This window comes from Drosophila persimilis, unplaced genomic scaffold (assembly GCF_003286085.1).
Source record: "Drosophila persimilis strain 14011-0111.01,24,50 unplaced genomic scaffold, DperRS2 tig00000732-arrow-arrow-pilon, whole genome shotgun sequence".
In the NCBI taxonomy this organism is placed as follows: domain Eukaryota; kingdom Metazoa; phylum Arthropoda; class Insecta; order Diptera; family Drosophilidae; genus Drosophila; species Drosophila persimilis.
In genome coordinates this window covers 239,643-256,261 of record NW_020825345.1, presented here as the reverse complement: position 1 = coordinate 256,261, position 16,619 = coordinate 239,643, and the positions used below count along the sequence as shown (strand labels likewise).

Sequence of the window (16,619 nt, the reverse complement as noted above, 5' to 3'; positions counted from 1 at the left end):
CACTTGTGGACCCCAAACCGAACCGAACGGGGCGGGGACATGGGAATGGGAATGGGAGATCCTGTTGTCAGGCTTCAAGCCTCCGCAATTTCTGCCAAACTGACAAATTTTTCAGTCCGCTGATTCCGCCAGGCCAAATGATTGATGACTTTTCAATATGGCAACCGCATCAGCCACAAATGTAAATATTTCCCCCTGGGGAACACGGCCCCTTATCGCGTTCCGGGCCGTGGTCCTGGTCCTGGCCCTCGTCCTGGCCCTCGTCCTGGCCCTCGTCCTGGCCCCAGTACTGGCATCAACTTGAGCACTCAATCGTGGATTACATGCGTTTTATTTATGATTTTCTTCGCTGGTATTACAGAATGTTTTCCCTTTGGCTTATTTTTATTGTCATTTACTGTTGGTTTTTGGATCAGGATGAGAGGGGGAGAGATTCCCCCCTCCTTTGGGGTGGGATTTCGGTTTCGATTTTGTTGCCTTTACTTTTTCCCCGCTCCTCGCTCCTCCTTTCTCCTTTCTCCTTCCGCCTGACGTATTTTTCGTTCCAACTTTCCGTTGGGGCAACTTTTCTATGCGCAACTTTTGGCTGCTGCCGCTGCCGCTGCCGCTGCCGAGTGGCAACATTTAATTGCTCAGAAAAATATTCTCCGAAAAAAAAGAGAAAAGAAAAAACGATGGAGACGAAATACATAATAAAAATGTTGTCAATTGTTGTATTTTATGATGTTGCTTAAAAGTTCTGGCCAGGGAGGGAGAGAGCTCAGAGCTCGGACCCAGCACTTGAACAATTTGTTGTATTTTCCATTTTGTTGTCAGCTGAAGTTTAGTTGAAAACTTTTTACACTTTCCAGGGACCGTGGGGGGGGCTTTTCAGAGGAGTCTGCGATGGAGCAGAGCGGGAGAGCAGGGCTCTGATCGGATGAGATGTACATACTTTGCATAAGCCGCCCAAAATTAAAGCATTCATTCGGAATGCAGGTCACCGATGAAAGCATGTGTTGGCTCTAGGCCTTCTGCACTTTCCTTTTGTGCACAGTTTATCCAACCACCGGCCAAAAAAGAATGTATACCAGTGCTGTGGATAAGTGCCTCGACAGCCAGATACCCAGTAGCACAGTGGCGGAGCTGCAGGGCCAGAGAGAGAGCTGCTCAGACTGTGTCTGGGATCTGGGATCTGCCTCTAGGCAGGCATAATGAACATCAAATGAAATGGAATGCTTTGTGAACAAAAATTACCATTTGACCCAACGCTCCCTGGCATGTGTGCCAGACAATCTGCGGGCACAAAAAACGCGGAGAAAAACTCCTTATGGCCGCTTAAAGCGCATTAAAGCCCATTCCATTCTCATTTTCATTTTCATTTTCATTTTCAGTCGCGCTTTCCCGGAGAAAGAGCGCGCCCGCTGCTTTAGATTCTCATTTGTTGTCGCTGTCTGTTTTCGCGGACGGCGATTGCTACACTGATATTTGTTGTTTGCTCGCTGCACTTAATGTAATTAATTTTAATTAAAATCCAACGGGAGCATGCAACAAAAAAATTCCCCACAGTAATGAGCACAAAAGTCTCTCTTCTCTGTGGGTGCCTGTCTGTCTATCCGTCTATCCGTCTGTCCGTCTGTTTGTCCCTCCGTCCGTCCGTCTGTCGAATGGTGAACTTGCCACTGCCTCTCGCTTTGCCCCTGCATCTTGCTTTGCTACCCTCTCCTTTGGTGGCATATCTTTTCGCGCCTGCAACGGAGTCGCGGGATAAAAAACGTAGAGTTCCTTTCAGCGTGCGCCCGCCTGCCCGCCTTCCCGCCCGCCTGCCTGCCTGCCTGCCTGCCCGTCGGTGGGCTAGGCGCAAATAGAAACAGACACAGATGGGGAGTCCTAGTGTGAGAGTGTGAGAGTGTGTTTGGTTAGCTGCTGGCCCGTAAACTCCCGTTACAACTACGATGAAGCGTTTGGCAAACATTTTAAAGTTGCCATTTAAATGATGTAGCACTCGGCTCTCGGAGCGCCCTCCGGAGCGGCCTGCATCCGGGGGCCAGATCGAGAGCAGCCGGCCAAACACAGGCAAATGTATGCAAATAGTTGAGCAAATATGATTGCGGATTATGAAACACTGTCAATATGGCCAATAATTGTGGAAAATAATTTCCCAACAAGAGCTAAATCAATGAGACTCGAGGAAAATCCCATCTAGCGAAGAATAAATGCAATTTCATTCATTTCAAATGTCATTAAAGCCATATCCACTGGTCCTACATATTGTACATACACTCAAGGAATGGAAATTCCAAATAGTTGATCAAATATAAATTATCTCTGGTTTATCAGCCATAAAAATAATACTTCTGAGGGAACACTTTCACGTAGAAACAAATTAGACTTTCAGAAAAAAAAACCGCCACGAATAGGCAATAATTTTTCTTCTTGGGAAAATTCAGGATTTGTTTAGTAATGTCCTTGAAAATGCACTTAAGGAATAATTGTTTTTTTTTTATTTATCTATTTTTGTATTTATTTATTTTTTTATTTATTAGTTTTTTATTATTTTTCTTATTTTTATTTTTTTTAAATTTATTTTTTTGAAATGGTCTTTTTGATTGGATATTTTTAAACACACTGCCTTGTTCCGACACCAAGATTGAAAACATTTCTCTATTCTGAAATTCTGTTGAGTGCAGATATCAATCGGCGTTAAAGTATTGTAGGTTTTGCCCACCGTCTGGAAAATAGTGAGCTATCAAATTCAAAATTAATCATAAATTACAATATATATTGTATCGAAGTTGTGGCTTTAAAACCCCCTTATATTGTTTTTGCACTCTCGTTCCCGCGTCGGGGTCACATACCCTGTATGGTGTGTCTAGGCGCCAGTTGTCCCGTTAGAACTGTCGGAGCCACGATTCCCACAGATCTAACCTCTGCTTGCCTTCTGAAACTACAGGTTCTAAAGGGTTCCTAGAGGGTTCTAAGAGAAGCTTATAAAGTTCAGCCCAGATTTCAACCAGCAGTACTCCAAGGCCACCTTTAAGAATACAAACGAATTCTTGGAGGAATGGTAATACTTTTCCATTGCATTTTCCCCTCGGGACAAAAGCGCAACAAATTCTTTTCACTTTTTACACAATTTACGGCAAGGAAAACTGATTACAAGGACCCCAAAGACACACACACACACACACATGCACAGAGGCGCCCACATGTGCGACAGACAGAGAAAGAGACAGAGAGAAAGAGAGACAGACACACAATAGAGACTTTTTCTACGCCCTATTTTGACAATGAGGCAGGTCCTAAAATCCAGCCTCTTCTTTCGCTTCTTTCGCTTCTTTTAGCCGGCAGCTGCGTTGCACTTTTGAGCGCCGCTTTCTGTGCTATAAACAAATAAAAAGCTGCCTGCCCCGCCCCTGACGCCCGCCTGCCGCCCCAACCTGGACCGGTATATGCACATATATACTGGGAGCCTTTATTTTTCAGTGTGTTTGCCTAGACATTGCATTTTTACCTCCCATATACCGATTCACGCGCTGTTGCACAAAGCAAAGTCGGCGTTTCCTGCCTCAGAAGGAGGCAACCTTCTGTTGGGGCCTCAATTGCTGGGCCACGTTTCGCTGGCTTCTCGAGTTTTTCCCCATTTCGCCATGTGGGTAGAAGCGGCGCGTCAAATAAATAGAAAAATGTTGCACGTGGCTGGTAAAAATTTAAATAAATCAGAGCCGGAGCGAGCGAGTGTGCCAGACAAAGGCGGGGCAGGCAGGAGAGGCCAAGAAAAAGTTGAAAAAGATTCAAGTCTGCATTTTGGTGCAGTTTTTAAAGCAGCAACCGGCAATGGCTACGAGGACAGAGAAGCCGCAACAGAGGCGACAGCTAAAGCGACTCCTCAAATCCTGTTAACGAGACAGCAACAGCACAAACACAGATACAGATACAGATACAGACAGACACACACAAATGGAGGGCAGAAGGAGCAAACGCACATCACATCCGTCACAGCGCAGACACAAACCCACCGCAGGCGTTAACTAGCGTGGACACAAACACGCAGCAGCACACCACCAACAACGAGGGCCAGGAGCCCGGAGCCCGGAGCCGGCCACGTCCTTCGAGTACCCTGGACGTCCCAGCAGGAAGGGCTCTGGGCTCTGCAGAGTCATCATACCCTGCCCGCCTGCAGGGTACCACAACAACGGGAATAGTTTAAGCTGCCGCTGCCGTTGCAGCTGTGGCGAGAGATGATAGGTGGAGGAGGTCTAAAAACTGAAGAGTTTATAAAATTAACATCGTCATGACATTCAAGCAGACGTCGGCACCGGCTCTGGCACTGGCTCTGCACACGACGCCGCTTGGCAGGAGTCCTGGAAAATCCTTTGAGCACGTTGTTGCTGCTGTTGCTGCTGTTGTCGCTTTGCATTTGCATGGGAGCTGGTCTGATTTGTGTGTATGTCTCGTGTCGTGTTGGCATTTGTCGTTACAAACTTAATTAATGTTATGCAGAGGAGGAGGCCACCCTCCACCCCCCAGCCTCCACTCCGGCTTGGGTGCTCTTGACTTTTGTCAAGCCAGGCAAAAATGTGCAGCCACGATGAGGCCACTGCCAACTGCAGTTCTAAGGACACGCTGTCAGCATCAGCTGACGTTTGGGGCTGGGTTTCCCTTTTTGGGACGGGACGGGGGACGGTGGGGAGGGGGATTGGGGGGTGGCGATTAATCGGTGGTGGAACCACAATTGATGTATCATTTTACATCGTTTTCGATCGGCTCCAAAATCCATCGCCTGGCAACGCCACGGCAGTCGCCCCTTGGCAATCCTCTGCAGCTTATGACAACTTCAGGGCCTTCGCAAAGTTCACTCCAGAGCCGGGAAGAGCCTCTTTGGGCTGCAATTTCGTTAATGCTCATGCTGCTTGCCCGATTTTCAGTTTACAGTTTACAGTTTACGGTTATTGTTGACAGGACTCTCAGGAAAGAGCCAGCCAGCTTGCCAGCCTGCAAGCCTTGATTGTTTACCCGTGCCGGTGCTCGTGCTCGTGCTCTTGCTCTTGCTCTGCTCCTATCCACTTGTTTGCTATTTGACTTAATTTAATGAAAATGTTGCAACCTGCAATTTACAAAACTAACGCCAACAAAACTTGAGATTGTTTACCCGGAGGGTCCCTCGTTCTTCGTCTTGATGATGATGATGATGATGCTTCTGGCACTAGAACGTCTTCGGCAGCTTCTTCGACTGGGCTTCTGGGATGCGGGCTCTCAGTTCTAAGTACACATTCCATCCGGAATGCTGCTGCTGCTGGCTGGCAGGATGAAGAGAAGTCAAACAAACGAATGCAAAAGGTTTTTTAACTGCCCCAAGTAGTCGTCGAAAAATGTGCTTAAGTGGCAAAAGACCAAGACGGAGGCGGACCCTTAATTATGCTGATTGCATTGCAGGAATATACATACATATGTCCTTGAGTGGCTCGTATATCAAACGCATAACACAACTCAATCGACAATCGTCAATCGTTCAATCGTCAATCGTAAAGCTGATCATTCATTCCCTTCCTCTTTCAGGTCTCCCTGCCGGTGGTCGTTGCGCTGCTTCACTGAAGCGCTGGGCTCTCATCCCCCACATCCTACATATATGCGTCACTAATTTGCAATGATGAGTTATCAGAAGGGTAAGTTACCTGTGCCTGTCCAGGACACATGCCAAATGGCTGGCCATTTGCTGTAGAACCTTCCAGGACCACCACCACCACCACCACCACCACCACCCGCACAAATGCAAGGCCTGCCCCTGGGCCTTCGGGTCAATCAATTTATAAAATATAGTATATACCATAGTATGTGTGTGTGTCTACACTCTATGCTCGATGGCCGGTAATTCTTTATGGGATTGGCCCCAAACCAAATCTCTGCCACAATACAATTTACAGTAAATCAAGTAGAAAGCGAATTTACGCGGGTCATTCTCAAACAATTTGCTAGAGCTGCCCGGACAACGGACAACCGACAACAAAAGATAAAAGTGCGTTCAAGCATTAAAAAAAAGAGCCCAAAACAGACCGAAATACAGATACAGATACTACAGACAGACACAGCAGTCGGGTAGTCGGGAAAAGTTGCACTAACAAGCTGAGGAAACATTTAGAGGGTTCATGGAGCGATAGAATCGAACAAAGGAAAATGCTGCATACTTTTTGGGGGTTGGCCAGTCTGCCGCCTAATGAGCTGCCATGAATCGGCATGAATTGGCGGCACCATTGAGCCCGGAGAATGGGGCATGGGGCATGGGGCATGGGGCATGGGGCATGGGCTCGGGATTGGGCTTGGGCTCGAGCTTGGGCGGATGCGGGAGATGATGCCCTGCCAACTAGTTTCAAAATTAATTGCCACCAGTTTTTGTGTGTTGTGTTGGCCAGTCGAAAAACGCGGCCAGTGGCTTAGGCCAGGCGTTGAGTTGACTGTCGGAACAATGTTGTTTTGCTGCTGCTGTTGCGCCGTTCAATTAACTTGTGCGACAATCCAATCAAAAGTGTATTAAAGGCCCGTTTACGGCCATTGCCGGATCCGAGATGCGGCCACGAGGCCATTTTCCAGAGCCCGTTGCTGTCGATAACAGCAATTACATAAATGTTTTTATGGCAATAGGCGTGTGGGGGAGGTGTGGAGGTTCGGAGCTGGCTTGCACTGCCTACAGAGCCCCATCCATGCCCACAATCGGCTAACCAAATGCGATTTAATGGGCCTCCGTCGAAACAGCTGCAGTTCATTGTGGCGGGGCAAGCGGCAGGCGGCAAGCGGCAAGCGGGTGTAGTGGTATTTTTCCCATCGAAATATCCGCTGTAAAGGACTTTGCAATTAAGGCATAAATTCACATTATCACGCATACGACATGTCGGACAGAGCCCTGCGGAAAAGAGGGCCAAGTGGGATAGAAACCAGCAGGAACCGATGAAAACTGTGGACAGAATTCAACTCGCTGTAAATGCACCAAAATTGGCAATGAAGGCCCTTTCTTTATTAATCGATTAGTCGGAAACCTTTGAATGACTTCAAAACCCAAAAAGTAAACGCTGAATGTTTCTTGCCAGCTCCAGAAACTGATTGAGATCTTCTTCCCAGCATTCCTGCCATAAACATCTCCAGGCAACGCTGCCTTATTCCTGGTCTAATTTATTTATCTACTTGTAATATTTAATAAAAATGCCCCAATTGGTTCTGGAGACACACATACGCATGGCTGGAGCACAGGTCCTTCGCCTCGATTCGGGCAATCAGAATTTTTATTTACATGATTGTGCGAAGCCTAGGGCCACGCCTCGTCTCCGTCTTCGGGCGGGACACGTGCTTGGCTGGCAGCCCCTCGACACGAACTATATAAATAAAGAAATCCCATCCTCCGTCGCCATTCCCCTTTCCCCCTTCGGAGACTGGTAAAACTTTTCCAATTTTCCCCTTTTTATCGTAAATTACGCACAATTCAATATTTGGCCTTTTTACTGGTGGTTCCCCGTCTCCCCCTCTCCCAGGTCTCTTGTGCCATGTCTCTGCTGTTGTCTGCCTTTTTTCTGCCTGAATGGTTCCACCGTCTGGCAAGAGGGGGATTACCGGGTGGATGGGGATGGGGATGGGGCAAGACAATTTCTTTTCTTTGTTTTTGCTATTTTGCTATTTTTTGTGTGTCTCTTTATCGTAAATAAGAAATCTCATACGTGCCTAGGCCTGGGCACAGAGAGGGAGAGAAAGAGAGACCTCCAACCACCTCCCCCTTGGCCGCCACTCATTTGCTTTATGAATGGAGCAAAAGTTAGTTTCACTTTTGTTCCCTGCCTAATCGAAATTGGTTTCCTTGGCCCGGCCCGGCTCACAAGTGTAATGATTGTTTTTCTATGCGTGTGGTAATTTATTTAGCATTATTTATACTCGAATCCAGAGAAAGGGATGCGATGCGATGCGATGGCCAGGGAAAGTTTTCGCAAAACTATTGTGCTCGTATTTATCATGGCTCAGCGAAAGTTGTGCCTGAGTTCAGTGAGGTCGAAAGGTATTTAGCTGGATTGGCAATGGCAATGGAACAAAGGAGCCAAGGAGCAAAGGGAGTGTAGTCAAAGATGGGAAATTGATTTGAAAATGGATCTTCAATTGATCTAAGCTGAAGGACTGCAGGGATGCAGGACTGCAGGGCTGCAAGATTGTCATGGCTGTTGCATACAAAATCAGTGCCTGACAACGACCTCAACACGTCTCTGCAGCACAGACAACCCTAGAGCGAGGGTCTGTGTGCGCCCAATTGTATGCAACGGCCCGGCCTTTGTGTCAAGATTTTTATGCCGTTCATGGCACGCAAACGTGTTCACAAAAAAAAGGAAGATAGGAAGGAAGGAAGGAAAAGCGAGAGTCTAGAGTAGACCCGAAAAAACACAGGCACGAAGGGCACGGGAGGGGGGGGGCTAGTAAATTGAAAGACACCGAGGCCACACAGAGACGACAGAGGCGTACTCTACTCGTCCTAGACGGACCAAACTGATTCAATTAAATCAGTCCAATTGAAGCCACTGACGAAATGTGCGGAGAGAGCCGATGCGATGTGTGCGTGTGTGCATGGAATACTTAAGCTGCAGACAGGCCGCATTTACTGCAGTGTGTTGTCCCCAGACTCTTGTTTAAATTTCAGCTTAAAGACTGGGCGAAACTTCATCATTATCGTCTGAAGGGGGGCGGGGTGGCGGCTCCAACCTCCAACTCCAAACTCTTTACGGCCAAATGTTGCCCTGCTTGCGCGCAAAAAGTTGTCGCAACGCATTTTATACAAATAACTGAACATTTTGTTTGTGCCACACTTGCGCGCACACAATTTTTTAATGTCTCGACGGTTTTTGCCACATGTTCGCATCGAATCGGAGTGGAATCAGCGAACCGGCCAACAACACCAGCAGCAGGGGCAGTGGCAGGGGCAGCAGGAGGGGCAGCAGGGGCAGCAGTGGCAGAGGCATCAGCGGCAGGGGCAATTGGAGCTTTTCCCTGCCGGGATCCCGGATCCTGTGACTTTTGTCGCGTATCGTATTAATATCTCAATTTATAGCAATTTATAAAAATATGAAAAACGTTCAAGCGGGTGGAAAAATCTGTATGCGATTGTGGGCTGCCCGGAAATACAATTTAAATGAGCCTTTTTTTTTTTTTTTTTTTTGGTTTTTGTTGTTTTTGGTTTTTGTTGTTTTTGCCAACGATGCTAACGAAGCCAATGGTCGAAGCGGTTACACCCGGGGGAGTGCATCGGCTCGCTCCCAATTTAAATGGGGTTTCAACTTTAATATAGATTGCCATTCAAATAACGTTAGATACTCCACATTTTAGGAAATTATTCAGCCTGGTGCGGGCCGGGGCGGGACGGGGGCGGGGCCGGGGCCCACTGTGCGGAAGAGGGAAAACTTTTTGGCACCCAAGCATTTTGCTCTGTGTGAAAATCACTCAAAATTGTGTTTAACTAAGCGTAAAAATTATAAGCAAATTAATTTGCACAAATCACAGCAACAACAACAGCAACAACAACAACAACAACAATAGTTGCCTGCCTTGCTGCAGAAAAGTTTTATGAAACAATCAGGCAAAGGCAGCTCTCTCCGACACTCTGGTTAGGTCTGGCCCCGGATCCGGTCCGGCTCCATCTCCATCGCCATCGCCATCGCCATCTCGTGTTCCTCCTCCTAAGCCCTTGGCCTGGCCCAAAACAACTGACGCGGCAGCAAAGGCAACCAAACGAAACGTTCAGGAGGTTTGCAGGGGGGAACGGTTCTGGTTCCTGGTTCCTGGGTCTGGTTCCTCGGTCTGGGTCTGGGTCTGGGCCTGGGCCTGGTTCGGGGGCGAGAATATAACCGACAATTTATCTGCATAAAAGCGCAGTGTGCAACTTTGACGTGGATGTCTGTCCTGATGGGGATTGATGGGTGTGGGCTCGGAAAAACTTTGCTGCCTCCTCCCCCCTCTCCCCCATCTGTGTCGCCCTGGTGGGAAATTTAATGCCCGTCGAGATACGTATTCGAATTAAAGACTCGACGATCAGCCGACACGGGGTGCCACTTGCAGCAAATAAATATTTCAATCAATTATTTTATTAAGTTGGGCAAATCGCCAAGTCCCCGCCAAGTCAACCGCAATATTTCCAACCCCTCACCATCGGACAGACACAATTAAAACTTAGAAACAACACAAATGAAACACCCTCCACCCTCCAGTGCACGAAACAAAGGCCTGTCGACCCCAAAGATATCCCTCACTTGGATGGGGTCTAGCCTTAAAGACAGGTCTGAAATGTGGCTGTAGAGCTCCAAAGGTTCCAAAGGATTTTCTTTAATGGGTAGCATCTTTCTCTCTCTCTCTCTCTGTCTTTTTGGTATCACTGTTGGCCAAAGGTATAGATTGATTTGTTGGGTATTTTGGTCATCTCTTTCAACTTTTTCTGGCTTTTTTTGAGGAGAGTTGGAAAGATCCTCTTTCCTTTCTTTTTTTAATGAGAATTTAATAATATTTTCTAGCTATTTCCATGCCGCACCGCTCTCTCTCTCTCTATCTCCCTCTCTGTACAAACCGTTTTGGAACCCAAAACTCCCCCGATATTCTGCGATTGCTGGGCATACTTAATCATTGCCGTCATTAATTTGCATACAACAAAAGGCGCTAACGGCAAGAGATGTCCTCTTGAAAAGGGTCTCTCTCTCTCTCTCTCTCTCTCTCTCTTGCTCTCTCTCTCTCGGTCAGCCCCTGGGGGTGGTGCCGCGGCTACTGCCAGACTGCAGAGAGGTGGAGAATCTTTTGGAAATTTTTAATTGCCATCAAACGAGTAACATTCGAAGGAAAACTTGCTGGATTTTCCAAGTCAATTGTTGGTTTTCCATTTAGAAAAATCAACAATGAGGCGCTGGAGGAAGTCACATGTGGCAGGGATTTCTGACGGATGGACGGACAGAAGCGCCCCAGGCGTAGGCAGAAGCACCCAAAATTTCCCAAATTTCTGAAATTTCACAAATTTATGCCTTGACTTGGCAGCAGCCTCATTAGAGGCAGGAAAGGGGGGGAAGTGGGGTGGGGGGGCTGGGGCGGAAGCGTTGCCATTTGCATTTTGTAAATTGTTGCCAACACAGGGCTGAAATATTTGACAAGGGAGGCGTGGCCGGCGCACAATGCCGCCTGGCATTGTCTGCGTTTAATTATGGGCACAAATAAATGTCTATCATTTTGGGTTGTGTGGTCCAGATGCCCCCTGGCCCGTCTTGAGTTATGCGGAGAGTTTTAATGAGCTATTGACATTGCGGGTGGGCGGATGGGGCGGTGGGGCGGTGGGTGTCGGTTGGGTTATCCTCTGGAATCTTTGACAGTTCTGCAACTAATCAAAGCTTGGCTATAAGTTCCAGGACCTGCTTGGGCATCGATTAATCTGGCTTTAACGAGGGCTTAGCCCAGCCCGCCCTTGAATTGGGTGGAGGGCCACCCCAATTAACGCCCCAATAATTAAACTCAATTAATGACCGAATGACCAGTCATCTGGAGCAGTGAGAACACATCAAAGCCAACAGCCAGGCAACTGCATCTGTCTCTAGCTCTCTCTGGGGCCGCCACCCGCTAACAACTTCATTTGTCTCCTGTTAAGTCCCCGTCTCCGTCTCCGCCTCCGTCCACGTCTCCGTCCACGTCCACGTCCACGGGCTTAGCAACGCAAAACTCCACTCCCTGACAAACTCCTTTTCCGCCTCTGAGAAGAACCCTTATCCAAGGATGAGGAGGAGCAACCACACGCTGTGTTGTCCTTATCTTGACAGCAAACATTTACAAAAAGAAAACACGGTGGGAGACCCAACCAACAGCCAGCACCCAACGCCAAACAACACGTCTTTATCGCACCCAAACAACGCATTTTCCAATTTTCCTTTTGGCTTGCTTCTCTGTCTCCGTCCCCGTCCCCGTCTCCTTCTCCGTCTCCGTCTGGGAGTAGTACTGGCTTTTAAATACTCCCGAGGTAGATTAATCATTCCCTGACTCAATCTTCAACTCCGAAGGATCGAAGGAAGGACTTCTTGTGGCGCTACCTGCCCGCAACATGCGATGGCAACTTCCTCCAAATCCAATTATAATTGCGCTTATCAAAAATAAGTTTTCGATACTTGCCGGAGGAGAGAGAGCGAGCCCTGGAGAGTCCTGGAGAGCCGGTGAGCCGGAGTGGAGCGAAGCGGAGTCGCACTGTACTTCTACAGGGGGGGAGTACAGAATGGAGTGACGCCGTGTCTCTGCCAATTTCGCCAATATGGCAATTTAATCCACACAATCAGTTTAAGGCATCGCCATTTATCTCTTCAGAGACTAGTCGGGAAGGGGGGGGGAGGGGGGAGGGGGCTGGGACTTCCCCACCTTCCGCACTCACCCTGTGGTTACCCGAATGGGGATTTCCTTCCCTGTCAATTACCTCAAGTTTAATTGAAGGTGAAATTATGTCAGAGCGGAAAAGTTGATGTGGTCAACGGTGCACCGTTTCGGGGCAGAAGTTCTCCCAATGAAAGATGATATTTGACAGAAATCAGAGGGTGGATTAGTGCAGATACTAAATAGTTTGGAAGTCACTCCACCGATGGACTCTGAATATTAAGTACTGGCCGTGATAGACTGTGCTCTGGAAGGGTCCAGAAGGAGTCTCCTGCTTAAAGAATTATTCATTATTATTTATATTAAATAGTAGCTTTTGGAACTCATTTTTAGAACATTTATTTCGGGTCGTATCTGTTCAAGTCGCAGTGGAAATATTCCGGTAACCCATTTGGTTTGGTGCCATGGTTCTATGCCATGGATCATCAGAACTGGGCCTCGTGCCGGCAATATTCGTTCGCTGATAAGCATAATTGGCACTTTCCTCCTTTGAGGGATCTCTGGCAGTGTCCCGCTTAATTATATTCGAAGGACTGGGGAACACTTTTCATTTCATTTTAGGGCAAAATAATAATAAATTCTCTCTTAAAATTCATTTCATTAAACACTCGCCATGAGCTACTTGCCAGCCAGGAGGAGGACAAAAGCCGGGGCCGTGGCAAGGAAGTCTTTTGTTTATACTCGAGTTCCGTTGCCCCCGCCACTCTGCGCCCCGTGGCACGCACCCCGGACTTGGCCAAATTAAGCAAGCTGACAATTTTCTCTCTCTAAACTGTACAACAACTTAATGAGCCTGCATAACTTTGCGACAGCAGAGAGAGAGGGAGGGAGGGAGGGTAGAGAGGGAGAGAGTGGAAAGGAAACCAAAAGCTAAGGACCTTCCCCCGAATTCCGAGAGGGCGACAGATAAAAAAGCACGTAAACTTGGCCCGGAGGCAGCTCACTCACACAGTCCTTAGTCGGCAGTCCGTGGTCCGTAGTCCCCAGTCCGTGGCCCGACGAACGGTGGCAAAAGTCATTATTCACTGTACCAGCGGCAAGGTGGCCCCACACCCCACACCACCCCCCGTTCCGATCTCTACTGCTGAAAAATAATCAACTTTTACACGACTGTCACACGCTCCCCATACCCGACCCCATTCCGACACTCGTTGGTGGCAAGTTTGGCGCAAAGTTTCGGGCCCAGCGTGGAGACAACTTCCGTGTTGCCTCCGGGCCAATGTTGCATATGGCCAAAGTCCTGGTCAGGCTCGGCTTCCCTTACAAATGACGCATTAATGAAGTGATTTTTCCATGGAGCATTTGAATTTTTAGATTTTCCTACTCCCCTTCCCTCCCCCCACCAAAAGCGAACGAAACGGAGATGAACGCGTGACACGCTTCGGACTCACACGAGGGGTTTGCCAACCCTTAAGAGACAGATCTTTCGTTTAGCTGGCCGATAGTCGCGGCTTCGGTATCCCTGGGGTAGTGTCACGCACTCATCTCCAGACGCCCCAGCCAGCGCTCATTAACTTCCGCTTGAAGCTCTCGGTGGTCGGTCCCCCTTCCCGGCTTCGGCTTGGGCTTGGGGCCCCTTCCCTGTTTGTTGCTTTATGCAAATGTTTTTCTTGTTATTATTGCCCGAACGCGATTCCCGCTGATGTTGTTGTTTGTTGCTTTGGTTTTGGTTTTGCTTTTGGTTTTGCTTTTGGTTTTATAGGAAAACACGCAAAGCAAACAGAGCTCGGGCTGCTCCGCTCTTCCCCTGTTCCCCTGTTCCCCTCTCTGTTTTTCTTACATGAGAGTTTTTCCCCCGTCACGGGGCTCCGGTCTGTTTGTACATATTTTAATTACGCGTCTCTGATTGGGAAACATTTTGCGGAGAGAGGAGAGCGTTGACATTCGACGACTCCGCGGCACAGCTGTCGCCATATCCCAAGCAATTTTTCGGCGACTCCTAGGGCACCACCGGGCGAGGGGTGGGTTGAAAGGGTGCTGCGAAAGTGTTTGCTTGGCGGGCATCAGTTTTGTGTGTTTTTGAATATTTATTTTTTAAAGTGGTTCGCCTCCCCCCCCCCGGCCTGTCCCCCCCTGGCCACTTGGGCGGGCGTAATTGTAGCCAAGAAATTAGCATTTCTGATTGCCAATCTTGACCAGAACGGAGTCCCATACATAAATTGGCCAGAGTATTCATACTATTCATATGAGGTAATAACACAAATCAGCTCAAGCACCCACGCACATTCTGCCACACACACACACACACACACACACACACACACACACACACACACACACACGCGTGTATACTTGAAATATGAAATGCGGATAAGAGACGCAGAAAAGTGTGCTACAGTCTCATATTTCGCCAACTGCTGGCTGCCTGGCTGCTGGCGGATGAAGAGCCCGGCAACATGTTGACTTGACAGCCCCCACCCCCCATACCCCTCCCCTCCCCCATTGCCCATGAGTTTCCAGGCAATTGACACCCTTTTTCAATCTGACACTCCAGCTGCGGGAAACGGGGCTGGGGGCAGGGGCAGGGGCAGGGGGGAACAGGCCAAGTCAACCCTCCGCTTCGATCTGGGTCTCTCTGGGCTCTTCTCGAGTATAAGGGTAATTTCAATACTCGTAAATTGAGCGAGGGATATTTCTTTTTCTTTTTCCTTCTTTTTTTTTTGCATAACACCCAAAATCTGATTATGTTTTCTTTTCTGTTTGAATGATGGCGGCATGGCCTCGACTGAGAGAAGGGATCAAAACTTCAATCAATAAATCGATGGGCGAAAGTCATCAGCATAAATTTCGCAGCCTCCCAGACGACAGACGACAGACGACAGTCGACAGACGACAATTAACAATCGACCTGCAATCATCATTAACAATTTCCCATAATCCACTCAACGTCCAGCAAATTGCCTCGCTTTAAATTGTAAATATACATTTTGATGGCATTAAATGTTATTAAGTTCGCATATTTATTGTTATGGCTTTACGTCCGTCCGTCCGTCCGTCCGTACCCTTTTGGCCCTCACTGTCCCTCCGGCCGTCCGCCCGTCCGCCGCTTCGTCCGATAATTGTGTGTGCGCTTAATTAAATTTTCATGCAGGTGCAATAAATGATTTTCCAGAGCGGACATTTAATTAGATTTACATTTTTTATGACCCGCCGCATTGTGAGCCGATTGTCCCGTCGATTCCGTCTCCCCCAGCGCCTAAGATTCCGTAATTAAGTCCGAGTGGAGACGGGAACTCAATTAGATTTCAGCAGGAATTTCTATAGTTTGCCGATCTGTCCCAGGCATGCATCTTTCCGGGTGTGGGGGGGGTCTTGAAAGCGGAGTCGGAATCGCCACCTGCCTTTGGTGGGCTTGGGGGCTTCGGCGGTGGGGGTGTGGGTGTGGGTGGCGGAGGCTTCCCTCCCGGCTGTGCTGGCGCTGCCTTGGGTGCCTCGGCCGCTGCCTCGGCCGCTGCTTTGGCCGCAGCCTTGGCCTTTGCCTTGGCTGCCAGCATGTCCTTTCGCTGCTGGACAACATCGATGGTGGGCCTCACGCCACTCCGTGCATCCCTCGTGTAGTAATAGTTGCCGAACAGACGTCGAAACGGGCCGGACGGAATGTCCGGCTGGGGCTGAGTGCGCGGCGATATCGTGTCCGCGAAGCGGTGGGCCGTCTTGTGTCTGCGGCCCAGGAGAAAGTCACGAATCTTGCTCAGAAACTGGGCCACATCGCGGTGCTTGGGGCTGGGAGGCATTTCCTATGAATTTATGTAGTTCGAGAGTGTCTGAGAGCTGAGAATTTGGATAGAGTGTGAGGTATTTTGGAGTGACAACAGAGTCAAAAGCTGTTATACTCGTCGTTTCTCCCACTGCCAAAACGCTCTTTCCTTCCGCTTCTTCCACACGAGTTGGTGCAACAGTTGCTGCGTCAGATTTTGAGTGGTGCCACCCTCTGGATGGGCGGATGGATGGCTGGATGGATGATCAGTGGATGAGTCAATTCAATAAGCGTCAATCTCTCCACGCGCTCGGCTGTCAATCAATTTGGCAACGAAATCTGCCAGCGATGAATTTCAATTATGGCCACAGAAACGAAACAAAGCAGCGGAAATACCCTCCACCCCCGCCGGGGCCACGGGCCGGCCCGAACTTGACCAGAAATGAAACATTCGCAATACCATCGAAGACAGTGCAAAAAGTCGACTTTGGAATTAATAAAAACACTTCAATTTCCGATGCCAATCAGTGCGGAGATC

At 48.6% G+C, this 16,619-nt stretch overlaps 1 protein-coding gene across 1 annotated transcript; it reads right to left on the bottom strand.

Moving 5' to 3' along the window:
* Positions 1–15,845: 15,845 nt before the first annotated feature.
* Positions 15,846–16,118, bottom strand: LOC113566505 (NADH dehydrogenase [ubiquinone] 1 alpha subcomplex subunit 7; the record flags this gene model as incomplete). The annotated part of the gene is made up of 1 exon (XM_026992414.1): positions 15,846–16,118. A coding segment is annotated over exon 1 (273 nt), but the record flags the coding sequence as incomplete, so codon positions are not given.
* Positions 16,119–16,619: the final 501 nt, after the last annotated feature.